The 21,933-nt window shown below is 28.4% G+C and overlaps 2 protein-coding genes across 3 annotated transcripts in view; both read left to right on the top strand.

Annotated features, from left to right (window-relative positions):
* LOC100165370 (protocadherin Fat 4) overlaps nucleotides 1–11,176 on the top strand; it is a 49,299-nt gene extending 38,123 nt beyond the window's left edge. For both annotated transcript variants that reach the window (XM_029491157.1, XM_001942815.5), the window contains exons 3-18: nucleotides 1,515–1,604; nucleotides 1,685–1,815; nucleotides 1,922–1,987; nucleotides 3,327–3,419; nucleotides 3,556–3,663; nucleotides 4,590–4,691; nucleotides 4,793–4,918; nucleotides 5,314–5,404; nucleotides 5,493–5,602; nucleotides 5,853–6,167; nucleotides 7,178–7,377; nucleotides 7,528–7,642; nucleotides 7,702–7,856; nucleotides 7,923–8,104; nucleotides 8,561–8,853; nucleotides 10,875–11,176. In XM_029491157.1, coding sequence (XP_029347017.1) covers nucleotides 1,515–1,604; nucleotides 1,685–1,815; nucleotides 1,922–1,987; nucleotides 3,327–3,419; nucleotides 3,556–3,663; nucleotides 4,590–4,691; nucleotides 4,793–4,918; nucleotides 5,314–5,404; nucleotides 5,493–5,602; nucleotides 5,853–6,167; nucleotides 7,178–7,377; nucleotides 7,528–7,642; nucleotides 7,702–7,856; nucleotides 7,923–8,104; nucleotides 8,561–8,853; nucleotides 10,875–10,952 — 2,255 coding nt within the window. In that variant the 3' untranslated portion in view covers nucleotides 10,953–11,176. The remainder of the gene's footprint in view (nucleotides 1–1,514; nucleotides 1,605–1,684; nucleotides 1,816–1,921; nucleotides 1,988–3,326; nucleotides 3,420–3,555; nucleotides 3,664–4,589; nucleotides 4,692–4,792; nucleotides 4,919–5,313; nucleotides 5,405–5,492; nucleotides 5,603–5,852; nucleotides 6,168–7,177; nucleotides 7,378–7,527; nucleotides 7,643–7,701; nucleotides 7,857–7,922; nucleotides 8,105–8,560; nucleotides 8,854–10,874) is intronic.
* A 4,507-nt stretch (nucleotides 11,177–15,683) lies between these two features.
* LOC100167396 (isocitrate dehydrogenase [NADP] cytoplasmic) lies at nucleotides 15,684–20,957 on the top strand. The gene is made up of 11 exons (XM_001943663.4): nucleotides 15,684–16,031; nucleotides 17,554–17,672; nucleotides 17,732–17,876; nucleotides 17,948–18,147; nucleotides 18,472–18,606; nucleotides 18,692–18,795; nucleotides 18,860–19,017; nucleotides 19,095–19,188; nucleotides 19,275–19,385; nucleotides 19,451–19,621; nucleotides 19,847–20,957. Exons 1-11 carry the CDS (start codon nucleotides 15,962–15,964, stop codon nucleotides 19,884–19,886), a joined length of 1,347 nt encoding a protein of 448 aa, XP_001943698.1. The 5' UTR covers nucleotides 15,684–15,961; the 3' UTR covers nucleotides 19,887–20,957.
* Nucleotides 20,958–21,933: the final 976 nt, after the last annotated feature.

Genomic DNA, 21,933 nt, shown 5'->3' with positions numbered 1-21,933 from the left:
TTTTTATTTCGAACATTTTATTTTTATTCGAAATAATTGGTTGCAAAAAATTATTGTCAACTACAATAATAGAATAATAGTTTTATTTAATATTCTGTATTTCTGTGTTAGCCGAAGCCCAAAGGTTTGTGAAAACCAGATTCTAAAAAAAGTTATTGAATATTGAATAACAATATTCCCTTCAAAACTATTAGATTATCTACTACCTATGTGTTTATATTACGATAATTAGAAACTCACTTTAAAAGCCAAAAGTATTTGAAAAGTATTCCAAATACTTTTTCAAAGTATTTGAGTAGTATTTGAGTATTTACTCAAGTACTTTTTAAAAGTATTCTTTACAGGACTGGCTACATTTGATATCAAACCATAAAATTAAGCATATGCTGTGATAGTTCCGAACCCTAATTATAATCAATAAAATCAATGTATTTATTCATAATATGTAGCATTAATTTTAAATATATTTGTAAGCTAATAACCTAAGTTTTTGAAACTGTACCAATAATATAAAAAATATTATATCCAATAAAATAATAAGTAAATGTATTCATTCATATTTATAAGTACCTATACAGTCTACACGTTTAAAAGAATAACATTTTTAATTCTTTGTATTTTCTGATGTACCTACCCATAACATATTGGCTAATTCACGATCAAACAAAATGAATCTGTCAAGTATCTCATTGATGGTGGAATTTACCTGCAATAGAGTTTTGTTAACGTCTCAAGTTAACGTAAACTTCTAATAGCCCGAGCGACACACGTCACGGTGTAGTTATTCATTATATATATAAAAATATCATTCCCCCAAATAACACTCACAATCACACACACAAACATAATACATATACATTATAAGTGCGTATAATATAACTGACGTGAAACGGCGTACTTTTATGAGTTATACACCGTGAGGAGAATCTTGCGTGCATCGGTAGCGATTTGTTCGGTTAAATCCGAAACGGATTTCCTGTTACTCCAAACATAACCTATAACATATAGGTAGTGCGCTGATACACTTGAGCTCCTCAACAGCCACCTGGCACCTGTTGCCTATATACTTATTCACCATCTGTACATAGGAACATGCTTCCGTTACGGTTGGCGAAAGCAGCATTTTCCATCTCATTGTTTTACTCGGGTTTCAAAAAAAAATAATAATAATAATAATAATAAAAGAATTTGAATTCATTGGATTTTATCTCTAACCTATCCATTTTTACTTTTAAGGCATTCCTCGATCCTCGCGTAGCATTATTGTATAATAATATAACGCGATGTCTTATAACTCTGTAATAGAAATCCTCCCTACTTTAAAGCTGCAAAGTGGTCATAAATCAGAAATAATTTCCAATAATAATAAATGTCAAGTCATAATATTATAAAATATAAGTATTTATACGTTTAAGAATAATAATTCAAGTAGTACATTTTTTCACACGGAAACAAAATTTATATTTTAGTGCACTTCCAAATATTCATTATTTAATTAAACTTTACTTTTATAGCTGTGGTGGACAATCGATGCTATTTGGAAAATGGCGGTTCGGCCGAAAGCTTCTTCGTGTCCGAAGATGTACCAGTCGGATCTATTATTGGTAAAACCAATTTATGTTTATTTTGTAATTATATCATTAAGACTACGGTAACGTAACTATAACTACCTCGATTTTTACAGGCGTTTTGAAGATAAACGGAGACACGTCCGAAACTGGAAACATAAATTTATCACTGAAAGAGGTGGACAGTCCGGTCGCCATCCTACCCGGTACAAAAGAACTCAGCCTGACCAAACTACTGGATAAAGAAGTATATTAAATCATTATAAATTATCATCATACCAATATTGATATTCAGCTAATATATTATAACAATAATATAATATTAATATCATGCGTACGTGCCGTCATTGCAGGGTATTTCCGGACCATCTTCCGTTTACGTAAATGTGATCTGCGAGCGAAAACATACAGCCGATCCCGTAAGTCTACATTGTTATAATATTATATAATATTTATTATAATACTATTTTATTTATCATTGAACATTTCTTTTTCTCTATTTTGATTTATATATATTATATAGGTATACTTTTTTTTGTGTAACCACGGTATAAGGAAATACAGCTTTTGTAAGACTTGTAAATTAATTTGTAATCTTGCCCATAGCTAATGATATTATAGGTGTTTTTGTTTTATGTGAATTTTCAAAAATTTGTTTTATTTTTATCAGGTTGAACTTTAATTGATTAAATACCACTCCTTACACCAAGGCGCCTTAATCCTTTTATATAATATACACATACAATGAATAAATATATAAAATGCACTAGAAAAATAAAAAAATAAAATGGTAAAATTCCCTATATAAAAAATGTCTTAAAAATTAAATGTATAATATTGGTGTACAAAATATACAACAATAATATATAAAATTTAAACATAATATTTTTATGTTTAAAATATAAATATTAAACGTAAGTACTTATATGCGCGTCGACACTCACTACGTCACTATCGTGTCATCATTATATTTTACGAATAATATACCTAGCTAACACGCTATCGAGTAAAGTAAAAACAATTTTATTATATATACATCAATAACTATAAAAGTTTACTTACAAAAATCAGTATTTTATAATATTATATTATATCCAATAAATATTATACTATATAATAGGTACAATATTATAGGTACTATTATAGTAATATATAGTTGTTATATAATATTGTACGAAATATATCCACTGAGGAAAAACGTTTGTTGCAATTTTTTTCGAACTTAAATAAAAAACAAGATTCCTAAAATTCTCACATAACACATTTAATCAAAACAGAAAAAATAAATATAAACTAAAAAATAAAACCGCATAAATTAATTCGTTTATGTCTGAATCATATACATAATATATTATAAGTACCATGTACTTAGCAAATTATAGGTACTCTGAAGATCATAAAAAGATATAAGATCATACTATAGGCATAGGCGTAACCAGGGTGGGATGTCACCTCCCCCCTCAGTTTCATCCATAGCCCTCCAATTTTTTAATCGTATTTAAGTTTAAAATATAAATTATCAAGGTTAATCACGCTGCTAATACAATTCTAGCCCCCCCTCCGTCAAAAAATTACCCTAATTGTGCGTATGACTGAAGGTATATGCTAATAGTCCTAATTATAATTATTATATTATTATAATAAGATTGACACAAAACATCATTCCGCTTTTGGACTCCCTACGAAGAATAAACGCAATAATAAAATAATATCATACTAAGTATACTGTACAGGTATCTAACTTCGTGTGTTTTTCAGAACTTCGCCATTCCCGTGAGCATTCGAGTCACCGACGCCAACGACAACGCTCCCATATTTGTCAATGCCCCTTACGTACTCAATATATCAGAGGTATGAATTAATTGATTTAAAATTTGTTTTTGTTATATAATTATACGCTTACTGTTATAGGTATTAGCCATTAAGTCCATATACCTATATATATTACTCTATTTCTGTTTTCAACCAATTTTCCACGCATTTACAGGTGACCGTGGTCGGGACCAGAGTGTTACAGGGCATCAAAGCCGTCGACGCCGATCAACTCGGACCGTTTTCCACCGTACACTATACCGTGCTTCCGGGACCGCATTCGGTAAGTCGAACAACTATTTATTGTTTATCGAACCGACACGCAACGTTATAATAATAAATGTTTTATTCGAATATTGTTACTGCAGAATAACGCGTTCTTATATATACATTATATTGTATATATATTATTTTACATGTATACCTTACAATAATGTACCTATTTTATATGTATCTATGTGTCGCGTGGCTTGTTTGATATGATATGATATATTTATATATACCCTCCGAAAATAATACCTATTATGTTTAATTTTTTTTCTCCGACTCGTAAACGCTTTGCTCGCGATATTATATTTTATTACGACGATTGTGTATTTTGTGCAGCCAATTTTCATAGGTGGGAGTAAAACAATCCTAGAGGTATGTTATACTTATGCATGTAAACGAACTGGTCACCTATATAATATTATATATAGTTGAAAATAGATTACACGATTTTTATGACATTAGTTTATAATAATAATATAGTATATAATATATAAGTACCTATCATTAAGTATAAATGGACGGATCCAGTGAGATAGATTAAAGGGGCCAAGCTCCACTCTCAAATACATCATAATATAAACACACTCTCCAATTTTACATCGGTCATCTGAAAAATTGCATTTAACTTGATTCAATAATTGAAGTATACTATAGTATATCGATGGTTTTTTTTTTAATTGTTCATAAATAAATTATATTTAAAAAAAACATTGATAAAACATGTGACACTTTTATGATACAAAATATTTAAGTAAAACATGTATGTTTTGCCTGATATATATTATTACGTTTTAAATTGTTGGCCCCTCACAGATCTTCACTCAAGATACCATAGAGTCTGGATTCGTGCCTAAGTGTAGGTAGTTTATATTTAGGCGCACGCTAGATCTAAAATGTATAGTAAATTACAAGTTTATGACGTTATGACGATTATTACAGGATTTTTTCGTTTTTGTCAACGGCCTAGAAGGAACCCTGGTGCTAAGAAAAGCGTTGGACTACGAAACTCTTTCAAATTTTACCATCGGTATTCGAGCACAGGTAATTTTAAAACTACAGATAATGATAGATTATACTGTACTTACATAAGATGGCATACAATAATTTCATATGAATTTATTGACTGGACTTATTTGTTTTAGGATCAAGGAAATCCACCGCAATATACAGATACAGTCATATTTGTTAACATCATTGACGCAGATGATCAAAATCCAAAGTTTTACGACGAAAGATATACTGCCACTTTACCTGATAATGCTGCAAAAGTAACGAACATTAAACACCTAAACTTTTCAATAGAGTGATCATAACCGAGGCCGTGAATTTAATGCACTCTAAAACCACCTATGTATTATAAACTAACAAAACGTTCTTAATTTGCAATAATGCAATAAATTTACAAAATGAAAAAATATATTTCAAATAAATTGTTGTCAATATTTTCAGCGAGTAAAAATATGAAATACGTTTTTTGATATGCGCTGTAGTATTATAATAATTTGTAAGACAGTTTATACCAAACTCAATGTTTTCTTCCATGTTATAACAAAATAAACACGCGTGTTCGCATTAAACTCACTGCAGGAATGATCAAAATTATTAGTTATACTTTTTACAATATAATATCATGTATTTATTTTTTTATTTTCCACATAACCAGGGCACAAAACTTAGGGTGTTTCCAAGAGAAATTGCTGCATACGATCAAGACCTCGGAATAAACGCTAATATATTTTACACTCTGAACTCTGGTCAGTACCTATTGAAAATTGGTTTAATATGAATAATATTGTTATACCTTAAAAGTTCAATTTTTTTTTCGGTAATGTCATAATTTAGATACTCAAGACTCTCGATACTTTGAACTGGACAGAGTTTCGGGTAGTGTTACCGTTAAACGTGCCATTCCAGAAGACGATTTGTTGCAACCTGTCACTATGGTCATTCGAGTATGTATAGTCAACTCCGTATTGCAAAGACGCTCAGTTACCGCATTATATAGTCGAAAATAGTGTTTAGGATTTGGGGGATGGAGGGCTGAAACTCAGGTCTATACCAGACTCTTCGAAAATCTTCGGGTTTTATTTAATGCCTTAGCCCCACTCCCAGACTTCCCCTCCCGCTGTTTACGTATATGGGTTACCACTTACCATATCACAGGATATCACTGAACTGAAAAAATAATATTATGTATTTCAGGCCACACAATTCGATAACGCCGATCGTTACGCGCTGGCCACGTTGGCTATAAGCCGACCGGGTACGTCACTTCGTGAACTTCAGTTTCTACAAGACCACTATCAGGCAGGAGTGCTGGAAAACGTGCCGTTAGATAGCGTCCTGTTGACCGTGATCACTAACAAACCAAAGGACAAGCGGCTGAAGTATTGGTTGAGCAACTATACGGACATATTTTCAATTTCGATCAACGGCGACATCGTTTTGAAAAAACCACTGGATTACGAAACGATTGACAATTATGTGTTTTATGCTTTTGCCACCGACAGTTTTATGGTAGGTACCACCTACCCGATATTACTAAATATTATAATAATATTACTTATTATTATATTTTTACGACGAATTTTCATATGAAACAAGCTCCTGTCTATATACTGCATTAGGTTACTGATGTATACCTATTAGACTACAGCAAGAGTATAATTTATAATATACGATTAATACGTCATACTGTGTTAATATAACGTGTTCCGTTTGGTCGTCTTCCTCATTTTTGTCCATACTTCGACTAGTTTTGGTTATAGGTTATGTTATGGACACATGAAAGTAGATTTAAATGGGATTGTACATTTGCTGAGATAATTAATGGATCGTTGAGTATTGTTAATATAAATTAATCATCAGCATAGTCAGCGACAAGAGTATTATTTTTGAATAGAGGGTTAATCGGAAGCATAAATATGTATAAGAATACCGTCTTGAGGAACTCCATCATTAATTATAGCTAGGTATATATTTAAGTGGAAGAACCATGACGTATTTGGAATCCAACGCTGGTCTGTAAGATATTATAACCTAATAGGAATAGTAAATAGGGGTAAGACATTTACAGAGTTTAATAAGGAGACCTTCATGCAAAAGTGCATCCCTTGTCGTTCGCAGGGTGGTTACCTGAGCAGAGAGCACATCTCATTAAGTATTGGCGCGAGTTTAGACTGCAGGCAGATTAGGAAATGTACCTACGGTCGTCGCCGCATCAGACACATCAAGGGCTATTATAATATCTACAATATGCATTAGTATTACCGTTGATTATAAATACTAGTATTACCATATAGGTACTCTTGTTAATTTTGACATTGTCTAATGACAAATAATGTTTGTGAGGTTCTTCATCCACTTAAATGTTAGTGTGCAATAAGGATTCGATTTGAACAATTTCGTTCGAGTGATCTGTCGGCTCCGAGTTGAAAGTAAAAAGTAGCAGGAGGATCCTCAAATGCATAAATATATGTTTAGTTGATTATTTATTTCCATATAAATCATATAACCGTGATTTTCAGAACACTTCTGCATTCGTCAACATCACCGTACTGAACGTTAACGATTGGGATCCGAGATTTCGATACCCACAATACGAGTTTTATGTGCCAGATATATCTTTATCTCAATTACTTCCGGGTACGGTGATTGGTAAGGTAGAAGCTGCAGATGGTGATCGTGGCGATCGTGTTACTTTGGCACTGCGAGGACCGGAGTCTAGGTATGAACATACAATATACATAACATTATTTTATCATACCAGGTACCTAACAAACCTAATACATAACCAACTACCAATCCACATCAAAAATAATAAATAAGATTATTTTTCTGAAGTCGCAGTTGAGATTAATGTTTGTTCATATTTTAGAATGTTTGCTATTGAAGATTCGGGAGACATTGTACTGGGTGATTTATCAGATCTTAATACTTCCACGGCACATCTAGTTGCTGTAGCTACAGACACTGGAATTCCTCCGAGACAAGTAGGTGCCCGATTGATATTTTCTAATTCATGTTTTTTAATGATTTATATTTTTTATAGGCTTCGGTGCCCGTCATTGTACATTTGCCAGACACGGTTGTCAGGTTTGCTGGTCGGACATCTGCTAATAGCTATACAGTATTCGTGATATTTGGAGTTATTTTGGGCGTTCTCAGCTTAGTTATAATAGCATTGATCGTTCATATTCAAAAAAAGTATTTGATTTAATTCATTAAAAAATACATTTTTTGACTCATTTATCACTTAAATCATTTTTTTAGTAAGCGACCGAAACTTGGCACTGCGACGAATTTCGACGTGCGCACTAAGTTTGAAGGATTTAAACGTACCAATCCAATATATGACGAAAAACGTTTAGTTGGAGTCGGCACCAAAATGCAAAACCCATTATTCAACCCAAAAGAAGACTCTGCCGATCCTTTATACACTGCGACAGTCAAAAGTTTGTATATTTTTAACCACATAATCTTTGACCTGAAATTTAAATTATAAAACATCATTGCAGAGTAGGGCAAATTTTTATTTATTTATTTTATTTACTTTTAAATGTATTTAAATAATTTTAAAACCGGTTTTTTTAATAAAAAATTATTTGAAAACAATATTGTTTATTTTAATTATTCAGATAAAAATTATTGGTTTTCAATCAAATAATTTATTGAACTTTAAAATTATAGTTGAATATATTTTTATTTTGTATTAAAAATTACCTTTTCGAATAATTATAACAAATGAATTTGAATAAAATTGTAATGAGATGATTATTCAAATAAAGCCCTTCTCTCTAAAATCCCATATTATTGTAAGATCAATCACATATTATAATTTTTGATACGCTCGATTAATATAATATAATAACGACTTACTATTTCCGTAATTTTTGATAATTTTATCATAGCAACCAGAATGTTTCCTGGAACAACTAATGGAAATGGTCGAGCTAAAATGGGTGCAGTACAGCAAACACTTCCTAGATCAAGGCACAAGTTCCCTGCACCGGCTCCTCCTCAAGTGCCCAGGGGTGGTGGAGGTGGTGGCCGATCACCTGCAGGTTCTTCAACCACTACGACTACAGCCACGCCAAGTCCAGTGAGCAGATTTTCCAGAATGCCCCATTGGCCCACCGAGGCTATCCCTAAACGTGTTAAGAAACTCAGCTGGGATGATCGTAATTCGTGTGCCCACATGACGGTATGTAAAATAAATCACAATTTGATGCATATGACATTAAAGTAAAAATTTAGAAATAAATGATAACCAAAAATAATAAGGAACAGATAACTTATATCTGTGAAACTCATGAGAAGTGTCTACCTTAAAGAAGTGTGCGATTGAATAATATTTAAAAATGAGAGAATTTAGTAGTTAACCATATCCATAATATGTAGGTTGGACCGTAAATTGGTGGTATTCTATAAAGTAATTGAGAAAAAGAAATTTTAAGTTTTAAGTAAAATACATCTATGAAATGTCTGTGAAACAAATATTTATGAATGATAAATTTAGAATTGAAATATTCTCTATTAAAACTTATTTTTAAATTGTTTAACCTTGGCATTTCATTATTATACTTTTTAATATTATTTTTTAAATTATATTAATTTGGCCCTTGGCTTACTAAAAACATTTTCCACTAATATTCAAACCATAACATTAATATACTTGACCATACAATATATCGATTATTTGGAAATAATTTGTATTACATAAATATTAGTATAACAACAATAATTAGGTTTTAAAAATTATTTGTTTAATTACCTACCTATCAATCTTGACCCAAAGAAATATAAATTAATAAATGTAAAAATAATTTGTTTATTTTAAATGTAGGTATAGAATGCTTATAAACACTAAACAGGTACATGAAAATATGTGACATATTATATGGGATTCTCTAGATTCTGCAGTTACATTAATTTCTAAATAACGTAGAAAAAACAAATTAAAAATCATTGATAATTATTCTGCAAGCCATCATACACTTTTATATTAGCTTAATAATTGAGGTCAAACATAAAACAGCCCTTAACGTCTATTAAAATTATTATCTTCACATTTTTCTTAATAAAATTATATCTCAGAATAATTTCCTCGATTAACATTTTACTACCAAAATTAGAATATGTATTAAGGTTAATAGCGTGTAACGTAAAGTAAATTAATGAAGTTATCAAAGCATAGCATTCGTTAACTATATAGGTACAATTATTTAATTGGACTACTTCGACCACTGCAGTTCTTTGTTCTAAATTATTGAGTTCGAAAACAGTCAAAACACTAATACAGCTAATCTAAAAGCAATATAGAAAGTTAAGTTCGAGACGACAAGTTATACGCAATAGGTAGTTTATGTAGGTAGGTAGTTATCTACACTGGCTATACTATTATAGTCAATGAAGGAAACGAGATGTTTTAGTGAAATAATTATAAAGTAAAATACATTTAACAATTAAATTTTTCTAACCATTGATTATACGTAGTATAGGTATCGGATAATTACAAGTTTGGTGTTGTAAATTCAATCTACCTATTATACTTACATTTTATAATAGTAAAGGTGAAACTATACTTAAATGTTTTGTGATTTACGACACGCAGTATACAATTATTATGTGCATAAGGTTTTTAGATAGGTACTTAATTTTAAATTGTTTAAAAAAAATTAAATGATTCGTATTTTTTTTTTTAGAAAATGTATACCTAGTTAACGTTTTTTTCTATTGGGTATGAGTATAATATATTATAATGTACGTTTTAACTTTTATTTTAAATTTACCGATATTATAAATAATATGTAGATTCTTATTACAAATGATTATTTACTAACTATATAATCACTGTAATGTGTGTTAACTTTCTGTGTGGCTCAATATTAGTAAAAATGGCAAACGACAGTTATTATTCATAATATTAACACACAATTTCTTTTTGATTATTCATATGATATTTGACATACTTTCTGTTAAAATAAACAAAATTTCAGTTTTATTCATATAGTAATGTACTAATGATATTATGTTCTACGACATTGTTACGCATATCATCGACGCAGGTTAGTCTGCTACAGTGATAGATATAACGAGCGATCTATTCTTGTTGAGTAGTATAAAGTAATATATAGCTTATAGATGTTCAAACCAATCAATAATAATTGTTTGATTTTTTTTAATTATGACACCTAATTTATTGTATTATCTTCTATTGTTTAGCGTGAGATCGATCCGAGCGTCAGTGTGACTCCAGTCGAAGAAACGAGAAGAGAGGACAATTTAACCGTTTATTTTTAGAATATTTCGGTCATTCGAAATTAAATTAAAATCTTAAGTATAACAACTATGTGATAAGATCAAAATTATAACATAAGGTATACATATATTATTAAACTTATACATAGGTAGGAACATACGTCATAAAATGTGTATATAAATAAATACATTATTCCTTTTTATCGTGTTAAATTTAGTCATATATAGGTATATAATATGTTAAGTGTAGCTCTTATATATATTTATATATATATATATATATAGAAAAACATACGATTGTATAGAAATAATCATGTAGATTTATAATTTTTTTTTGTAATTAATTTTATTATTTTTAAATTTGTGTCTTATGTACGGACTGAATTATATAAAATATCTATACTACCTATATATATATTATGTTTATTAAACATCTAAAATTGCTGTTCAATAAATAATAATACATAAAATGGTATTTTAAATTGATTCATTTTACATAACTAATAAATGTAGATTATAAAATATGTATATATTATGTATACATTCCTCGCATTAATCATTATGTATTTATTTCATAGGCCTGCGAAAAGGGGCAGCAGTCGGCAGGATATGATTTCTGCTCCTGGACGGTTTGAATAGATTTGTAAGGGCCGAACAAGTCCAGCTTTCCAAGCTGTGCCACCGTATAATGCTCAATAAAAAACTAGATAGTCATCCAAAACATGTATTGAATTACCAAGTTAATACATTAATTTCTGCATTTAAAATTTAAATAGGTCTATATCTTTCACACAGACCACCGTATATTATTATTAGAATTATTATTAACATTCGTTAATTATTTATAAGACCTAATTGATCGAAAACTAATAATAACTAGATGCAGTAGACACCTAAACTATTACGAGTATTACCCTAATATTCATTTTATAAAATATAAAAATATTCGACGAACCTAGCTTGAAACTCTGCGCACGCCCATGATTTATGTAATTGTGTATGATTTATAATTATTACTCATATTAATTACTTATAAACTTGTTGACAAACTATAGTTTGTCTACAAAATAAATAATAGACAAATAATAAATAATTTTACAATTTTACTAATTTTTCAATGACATATTAGGTAGGTATGTCGTTGACATTTTAGCCATTGTTGGGCAGAATGGTTCGTCAGAACAGCCATACATGGATTTTTGTTTTGTAATTAACTTAATATCATACAGTTTCACTGAAATAGCTATAAATCACTATTTTCTACAGGCTACAACTCGCGAGTGCTTTTTAAAATTTAATTTTACTGGGGATAGGTTATTTTATTATTACCATACCTATATATTGTTAGTTTTTTGTTTGTTATCCGCCGAGACATGTACTCTTGCACAATATTGTGTTTTATAATTTATAACTTTTAATATTTCATTCGTGTTGTTTCTTTACGTGTGCAATTCATCTAAAACACAATTCATGACCGTCAGAGTTTAAAAATCAATGTGTTAAAAATAACGTATAGATTATTAGGTATTAGGTAGGTACTATAAATAATTTTAACATAATGTAATGTTGGCTGTTTAACCTATAATATAGTTTTTTATGATGTATAGAAGACATTATTTTAGATTTTAATGGTAGCATATTATACAATATAATAATGCCTAAAATTAATTGATTTTTTTTTTAGTTATAAATTATAAAACTTTTGCTGTATACTTAAACTAAGTATTAATTGTTGCTATCGGCTACTTTAATATTTTTTTAAATGCACGAATTCAAAATAGGTAAGCATATACTTATGACGTCGTCACGTCGATGTTCTACATTTAATCGCGTGACTATATTATTGAATATAAGTACAATGTTTTCAGTGTTCCATGTTTAAGTAACTCATAAATTCTCAAAAATCCATAACACTCGATTAAATTAATTCTAAAAAACCTTAGAATAGAAAACTGTGGTCTTTTAAAAAATATTTAAGCTAAATTAACAAAAATGGTATGGAAATGGTTTTTTTAAAATATAATAATTATATAATGTAGGTAACTATTTCATATAAATATATATGTTTGCACAAATTAGGTATATTTAAATTTTGTTGAAAAATGTACATAATATAGTTTCCGAATATCCTTTTTTTTTTACTGAATACTGTTGTATGTAATTCAGATTTCTGAATCCTTTTATAAACGATAATTATTATGTTTTGTCGATATAGGTACTCTCTATAAATATAATAAATTGTCAATTGGTATAGTAGAACGTTTTCCGCTTGTGGCTCTATGCCTCTATAACAATCTATAACGACTCAATGACTGTATCTACGAATTTATCTTGTTATGAATGCGTAACTATTTTTATAGAAGAATTTGGTCCATGCTCATTCCTAGGTAGTTTTATTAATAATATAATTATTTTTAAATGTGTAAATAATATTATATATATACTATAAATTGCGATACATTTCTTTTCTCAAAAATGCGTATATTAAAATTTAAAAAAAAAACAGTAAATAAATGTGTAAAACTTTTTATTAGTTTATAATTATAGCTTTTACGTGTACCTATACTGCGTACAAATAAAATATTAAACCATGTAGGTATACACAAATACATGGTGTAGTATATACTTAAATATATATGCTGTATATACCACCATATCGACTTTCGACTTTAAACTCGGGACCTACTTACATCTTACCTATACATATTATATACAATAAACTGATATATGTAAATAGGTAAGTATTAAACTATTATATGTGTACCTATATAACACGTCATACAAAAAAAATCGATTTTTAAACACGAACAGCACAGGAACAAAAGAAATTTATAAGTAAATTTATAACTATGCAAATAAAGTATAATTACTTACGTCGTTTTTACATAAATATAGTTGATACTATATACTATACAACTATAATGTACAAGTAACCTCGCTATACTTCACCGTATAATTTAGTCTTGGAATAATATTATATTTTATTTTGTAGCTTTCGTCAAATATTACGCCAATATTTTATTTTATCACGCCATCACGGTGCTAATATTTTCAATATTTCGCCGAAAGGTTTTACATTTTTGTAAATCCTAAATACTCAGCTGAGCATCATATTCCTGTAGCTCCGTTCTGTTGCTATATGATTTACGTTCAAATTATAGTAGGGACCTGGGGAACATTAGTTATCACTTATCAATGTAAATAAAATAAATTATATACATTATGTTAATACATAGGTACCTACTTAGGTACATTTCAAAAAGTACGAAGAATGCGAAATGCGTAATTATTGCGTAATAAATTATTAATTTACACTGATGTGTTTTTTTGTGCCTGTGTAGGACTTAGGTACATGAAATTTAGTAAAAAATAAGGCTTTGATTTTCAATTTTGTTGGTGGTTTCTAGAAGAAAATTGGATCTAGTTGGTATTTTTTGAGAGATCAGAATTGAAAATCCCTATAGTAGTTTTAAAGTGTTGGAAAAAAAAAGATTAATTAAGAAAAACCTCAAATTTTTATAGGAATACCAGTTTTTGAAAAAATCCATTTGTTTTTTGTCTGTAGTACCTAGGTAACTCAATAATAAAAAAAACCATTACAGTACCTTAAATTTTCACCAAATGTTTATAAGACCATTTTTCATATAAGATACAATTTTCAAACTAGATTGACTTTTTTTGAACTTTTTATAGACACTTGACATTTTCAATTATTTTTTATTTTTTTTTCCTTAAATATCGATAAAAAGATTTTCACTGGGTAAAAAGGCTAGAAAATTAAATATATGGTTCCACATAAGTTTTTCCTATAGCAATTTAAAAATATTAAAGACATAACATAATCACAATTTTTTTTAATCATTATTTATAGAGTTCACATTTTGAAGAAATTCATCAAAATTAGGAAAATTTACAAATAATTGTTTTGCATTTAGTTAAAAAATTAATAAATGCTAAGAATTAAACATTTAAAACAAAGTTTCTCGTAAATATTTCATATTTTAACCCAAAAACTCTAGAGAATATATCAATATTATACCTACCTATAGTTGGTAGGTATACACATTTTTTTAAATAGATATTTTGTTCAAATTTGGAGGAAATTAGATATTTAAATGAAGAATAAAAATGTTAGTTATTTTATTGTAATTTTAAAATATTATTGATGAGTACTTAAAACCTTATAAGGTACCTATATAATTATAAACAATGACACAATGATCACAATGAAATTTCCGTCATCGATAAATACCTAACCACTTAGGTAGAATAGGTATTACGTATTTACGTAGGTGTACCTATACCTGGGTATACTGGGTATTTCTTGTCCTTATGGGTACTAGTTGTTTTTTTTTTTGTCGATATTGTTGAAGACATAATATTAATTTCATTTTATCAGTTTTTGGAAGAATTGACCCCAACTCTATATTGGCCACAATGAATTAGAAAATTTAAATTATATATTTTTTTTTTAATTTGCATTTTAGAAGAAGTGTTCTTATCTCAATCGACAACAGTAGATACATTTTTAAAATTCATAATATTTTCAATTACAACAAAATATAATAATATGATGTACAAAACGATTGGTTCGAGACGAAACCGTAATTTATCGCTTTCGACGAGTTTCACTCATGGCACGCAGGTCACACTGGACGTCTTGTCTACCACGCGTTATCAACCAACAATTATCACTCGGACGTCGGACCAAAACAATAACAATGTTATCATGTTGACAAGTTAACAACATGATTTAATTTACACTGTAGTTGAGGGAACCGGAGGGCCAAGACTGCCAAGGTTTATAGATAATAATAATAGTAAATAATACGATATTATTCAACAGACTTCGGAGTGTGACTATCGGAGTTGTTGTTGACTACCACCACGGCCACCGAAAGCGCCTACTGCCGACACTCTACGTTCCACAGCCGTTCTGTTCGTTTGTCCGGTGCTCGACCTAGACGTCGTGTTCGAAATTCGTACACGCCATTCCGGTCTAGTCGTCCTAGAAGTTGTGCCCACGTTACATCAATCAAAATAGCCGGACCATGGCGAAGAAGTTACTGGGACTGACCGCCGGACTCGCCAAGTCCACAGCTTTGGCTCGTAACCGAAATTGTAAGTCTACAACATACATTTCACTCGTTTTAACCTGTTGGTAGGTTGGGTATTTATTAATACATTTAATTTGAATCAATCGTTGACTGAAAGTATGGGTTTGCAAAGTGTATATTTTGATATTTTGGCTGGTAGGTATATACCTAATATTGTAACGTGCCTAATTTTTAATACCCAGCTGTAGTGTTGAGTTGATGAAGATTCAGGTTTTCGATCATTTTTGCATTATTAAATAATTACCTAACTACACTACAGAGTTTAAAAACATTATAATATAGGTACTATGATCGGAATAATATGTATTTGGTAAATTGTGATTTAGTATCTTTGTAATTTATATTTGACTAAAAAAAAAAAAAAAGGTACAAAGGTGTAGTAATAAATGATTGCGTTATTCAGTTAAATGTGTGAATTTAAGTGAAATCATACTTTTTTATTACCTATTCATTGTTAGGTACTCACCTACTTATTTAATTTTTAATTCATCAACATATTTTACATTTTACACGAAACCTATGATATTATATTATTAGGTACCTATTAATATTTTGAAATTATAGACTATTATAAATCCTATTATGATTTGAAGTATATTTTAAAATATTATTAATGTAAAAAAAAATGCTATAAATTATTGCTTCAATATTTATAATATTAGTTAATGATAATTCATTCATATAAAGATAACATTATTATGTTATTATAATATGTTGGAATATATTTTTGAAACTATGTTATTATTTTAATTATTGTTTGAAGTTTAGAAAATGATTGTTTAACTTATGACTCCCGGAAATCAATTTCTATGTTGTAGTTAAATTATCAAAAGTTACAAAGTGTATATTATAGCTCCACAAGTGAAAAATAGGTCACAATTTGTTGTTTTGCTAATGATATAGATAGTAGTAAATGCACTTGACATTATCGAACTTAGGTACATTATCTGTTATTATAATGGTTAGATAATAAGTACTTTATATTATATTGTATATTGGTTAGTATAATAGCTAATAAAATTGCAATAATTTCAATTTAAGAACAATCACTTTTATTTTTAACAACTTTTAAGAGGACGGTACACCCAAATGCATTGTCTTACAGATTTAAATGGATTATTTAAAATCTACAATTTACTATGTAATGCGTATATAAGACAGAGCAAAGTTGACAATGCATGCATTTCTAGAATCCACTTAAAATAATATAAACAACTTTGAAAAATATACAAGAAAATAAGTACTTCTTTACAAAAAAAAAATAAGGATTAGAATTGTGATCCTATGTAAAATTACTAAAAAAGGCAAAAATAATCATAATTTAAAAAAGTAAAATTTTTTTATAGATATTATATTACCTATACAAATCTTAACAGTTCTAAGTTGTTTAATAATATGTTACATCATTTATTAATTTAATGGAATTAGTTTCTTCAAAGTTTTTAAAATAACTTTAAGCTTAAAATACAATTAATATGTAGTTATGTAGTGTATCTATTTTATTTTGTTTTTGTATGAAATTTTAGATGCCACGGCTTCAACAAGAATCTTGGCTAAAAATCCCATAGTTGAAATGGATGGTGATGAAATGACTAGAATTATGTGGGAAAAAATAAAAGAAACACTCATTTTTCCTTACATAAAAGTATGTTTTACAATTTTTTTTGTCTGTGTCAATTTTTTGTAATTTATTTTAACTCTTAGTTAGATTGCTTGTACTACGATCTTGGTCTACCCAATAGAGATGCGACTGATGATCAAGTAACTATAGATGCTGCTGAAGCTACATTAAAATATAATGTGGGCATTAAATGTGCAACTATAACACCGGACGAAGCTCGTGTTGAAGGTATAAAAATGCTTAATATTGTAATTAAATTTTACAACACTATTAATTAATTAAGTACTTGTATTTTATAGAATTTAAATTGAAAAAAATGTGGCTCAGTCCTAATGGTACAATACGTAATATTCTTGGCGGAACAGTTTTTAGAGAACCAATTATATGTAAAACTATTCCTAGACTGGTGCCTGGTTGGACCAAACCTATTGTTATTGGCAGACATGCGCATGGTGATCAATACAAAGCTACTGATTACTTAGTAACCAGGCCTGGCCAAGTAAGTAATTACTAATTTGAACTATTGGCTATCTCCCAATATGTGATACATGCATTTTGGCATACTGTATTAATAATAAAAGTATAGTACCTATGCAATCTACAATACCTACACATTTTTTTTAATTTAATGATTTTACATGAAATTAATAATCAATACAATTAAAATGATATTCGGTATGACTTAATATATTTAAAAAACAAATTATTTATTTATTATTAATATCTGCAGATTCTGGAAACTGCATAGTTCATACTAGAAGATATCCGAACTATTTGTGGTAAAAAATAATAATAATGAGCATAATTATTTTTGATTATCTAGTTGGAATTAGTTTTTACTGATCACAAAGGGCAAGTAGAAAAGCTTAAGGTGTTTGATTTCAAATCTCCTGGTGTTGCGATGGCCATGTATAATTTGGACGATTCAATAGCTTCATTTGCTCACTCCAGTTTTCAAGTTTGTTTAGACAAATAATTATACCTGAATTTTATCATTTATTTTTAAATATTATTTATTAGTATTATAAAATTGTTATAAAAAGGTAGCTTTGTTGAAAAAATGGCCGCTTTATTTGTCTACAAAAAATACCATCCTTAAAAAATATGATGGAAGATTCAAAGACATTTTTCAAAATATTTTTGAAGAGTGAGTATGATTAGGTAAACCTTATTTTATGGATTGAATTGTAATTTAATTATTTTATCTATAGGAACTACAAGTCTCAATTTGAAGCAGCCAATATTTGGTATGAACATCGTTTGATTGATGACATGGTAGCACAAGCATTAAAAGGAGATGGTGGTTTTGTATGGGCATGTAAAAATTATGATGGAGATGTCATGTCCGATATTATTGCTCAGGGATATGGTTTGTAGAAACAACACTCTAGATAATTTGATTTTAATCGGTATACCATTGCAGTTTATTTATTTATTTATTTGTAGGTTCTTTGGGCCTTATGACATCAGTTCTCGTATGCCCTGATGGTAAGACATTAGAATCTGAAGCTGCTCATGGAACAGTAACCAGACATTACAGGTAATAATATATATAGACATTACAGGTAATAATATATATGATGAATATAGTTAATCTATGTAAATTAACAAATACATTATTTTCAGACAACACCAAGAAGGAAAACTAACATCAACAAATCCAATAGCTTCAATTTATGCTTGGACTCGTGGTCTTAAGCACAGGGCAAAGCTTGATAACACCCCTGAACTTGCCAAGTAAATTTCATAAACATTGATTGTCTTAACATATTGACTGATACTAATCTGATTATATCATATAGATTTTGTGATACATTGGAAGAAGCTTGTGTAGGAAGTGTTGATGCAGGCCATATGACTAAAGATCTTGCAGCTTGTATACATGGTTTAAAAAATGTAAAAGAAGGAATGTACTTGAATACTAACGAGTATTTGGACAGCGTGAAAGAACATTTGGACATTAAATTGAAACCGTAAGAATAAATAATTGAGAGACAATACAACAATATAATGTATATCAAATGATAACAATATATTTAGAGCATTCATTCAGAATTTAATTCAAATTGTTGATATTGATATACATGCACCTTAAATAACTGCATTTGTTTCAAATTGATTATATTTAATTTTAGTAATTTATTATTAAAATCTTCTAAAATTCATTTTGTAACCCCATGATTTGTTCCTGTGTACAGGGATACAAAAAAACTGTTTGCATCAATTGGTGCTGTTTGACAAGTCTGACCTTTCGCTGCAATTACAGTTTATTATTCTATTATACTAAATACATACTTTTTATACTTAATATAATATATTATATTTGAATAAGACTATATTTATATTTTAATAATTGCACTTTTATGATCAATTTGCACTTAATAAATCAAAATTGAAAATTCCTATCTTATTTTCTGCTTTCATTTAATATCGTAATTTATGATACTCAACATTGCATTTGAATTTTTATATACTATATTATTGTGCTTTCCTATAAATAAACCTACTTGTCTTCACTTACATAACAGATATAATTTGCAAACTATATTTGAGAAATAGAAATCAATTTTATTACATAAATTATTTAGTTAAAATGTATATTTAAATGTTTTATTATTGAAGTTATATTTACATTTAACTACTAAAATTTGTCAAATATGTTATTGTAAAAGTATCTTGCTTTTTTAATTAAATATTCCTTCTAGTCTACTTTTTAACTACACTAGATAATTCATACGTGGCAAAAAGCTCATTCTTTGCAGTTAAGTTCAATAGCACTTCATTATCTATTCTCTATTGCACAGTTACATTTTTCAGATACGATCAATGAAATAAATGCTTTATATTTTTGGCATGTACTTCTAATATTTACCATTGTTATGTTAAAATGTGTATGCTGCTAAGTGCTAAGTGACTCATTGTTGTTAGTTACAATATTCTATTGAAGTTCTATTTGTTACTATTATTAACAATAGTTTTGGTAATTTATTGTAATGCTCAAAATTAATTCTACTATAAGAAAAATATATTGTCAATATTTATAAATGGTGGCTAGCTTGAATATTACAATATATATTTTTATATCTACAAACCTTTGTATAGAATATGTCCAATGATAATTTTATTTTTTTTTTATAAAGATTGTATAGTTTGCTGACACAAACACAGCATGTTATATTGAGTAATTCACTGAGATAGTTATTTTTATACCATTGAAATTTACTTTTTAATTTATATGAATTTTAGTCACTATACAATTATTGTTTAGATTGTTATTTGATGAAAAATATATATTTATTTATTTGTTGATAATTTATGTTGATCTTAATTACATATACTGTGACAAGTTTTAAAGACATAGAGATACATACAGACCTAGTAACTACTTGCATTAGAAAGTGTGGAACATATACAAAAATGGGATTTATGTGTGAATAAGTAATCTATTATATACTTGTAATCATGATTATCTTCAAAGAATTAATTAAAAAACTAATAACAGTTCTTACTTTATGTTTTACAAATTAAATTATTTGATCCATACATTTTCTTTGAGAAATTATTCACATTAAAAAGTTAATTAAACATTAATTTTACCTTGCATGATCACAATGTATTATGAACATGAGTTGAATAAAAGCTAAATTAGCATATTATGACTCCAGCATAAATAGTAAAGACAATTTATAAATAAAAGCTGCTTTTAAAAGTCATTTTTAAAATAATTTAAATCAGAACATTCCAGTTAAATATATAATATAGTAACTAGCAAAGGATATTTATGTGACATTTTTTAAAACAAAATTATAATTAATTTATGATTAACAGTCAAACGATAGTAAGAATATTTCTTACGCATATTATGGTAATGAATAACGATGGGTGCCACATCATCATGACATTAATGGGTTTACACACACTTAATGTTTAATTAAATTTTTTATATTGACACAGTCAATTTCCAATATACATAGATACAAATTAAAAAATACTTACGGTTATTATTACTGCTTAAAATACACGTGCCAGCACATAAAGTTCTTAAATTAAAATAATTTTAATCAATTGTCAGATTGAAAAATTAAAGTGATTATCATTCAAAAGTGATTTTAAAATGATTACGAATAATATATCAAGCCTCCATTTTTTGGTTCAACATCTTAAACCATATAATATATATATAACAATTCTAACTTTAACAATACATCCTAATATCTCTAGTTTTAAATGACATAACTCTCCTATATGTCATAATATGACTTTTTTTTTATTCAAATATAATTAC

The sequence above is a fragment of the Acyrthosiphon pisum genome, chromosome A3 (genome assembly GCF_005508785.2).
Source record: "Acyrthosiphon pisum isolate AL4f chromosome A3, pea_aphid_22Mar2018_4r6ur, whole genome shotgun sequence".
Lineage (NCBI taxonomy): Eukaryota > Metazoa > Arthropoda > Insecta > Hemiptera > Aphididae > Acyrthosiphon > Acyrthosiphon pisum.
Note: the sequence above shows the minus strand (reverse complement) of the source record. Positions and strands in the feature narration are given on the sequence as shown.

What these genes read in the sequence shown, in the direction of transcription:
- LOC100167396 (XM_001943663.4), top strand. Translation starts at nt 15,962, where the DNA reads ATGGCGAAGAAGTTACTGGGACTGACCGCCGGACTCGCCAAGTCCACA. An exon ending in TTTCAAAATATTTTTGAAGA is followed by an intron (nt 18,796 to 18,859) that starts GTGAGTATGATT and finishes TTTTATCTATAG; the next exon opens with GAACTACAAGTCTCAATTTG. An exon ending in ACAGTAACCAGACATTACAG is followed by an intron (nt 19,189 to 19,274) that starts GTAATAATATAT and finishes CATTATTTTCAG; the next exon opens with ACAACACCAAGAAGGAAAAC.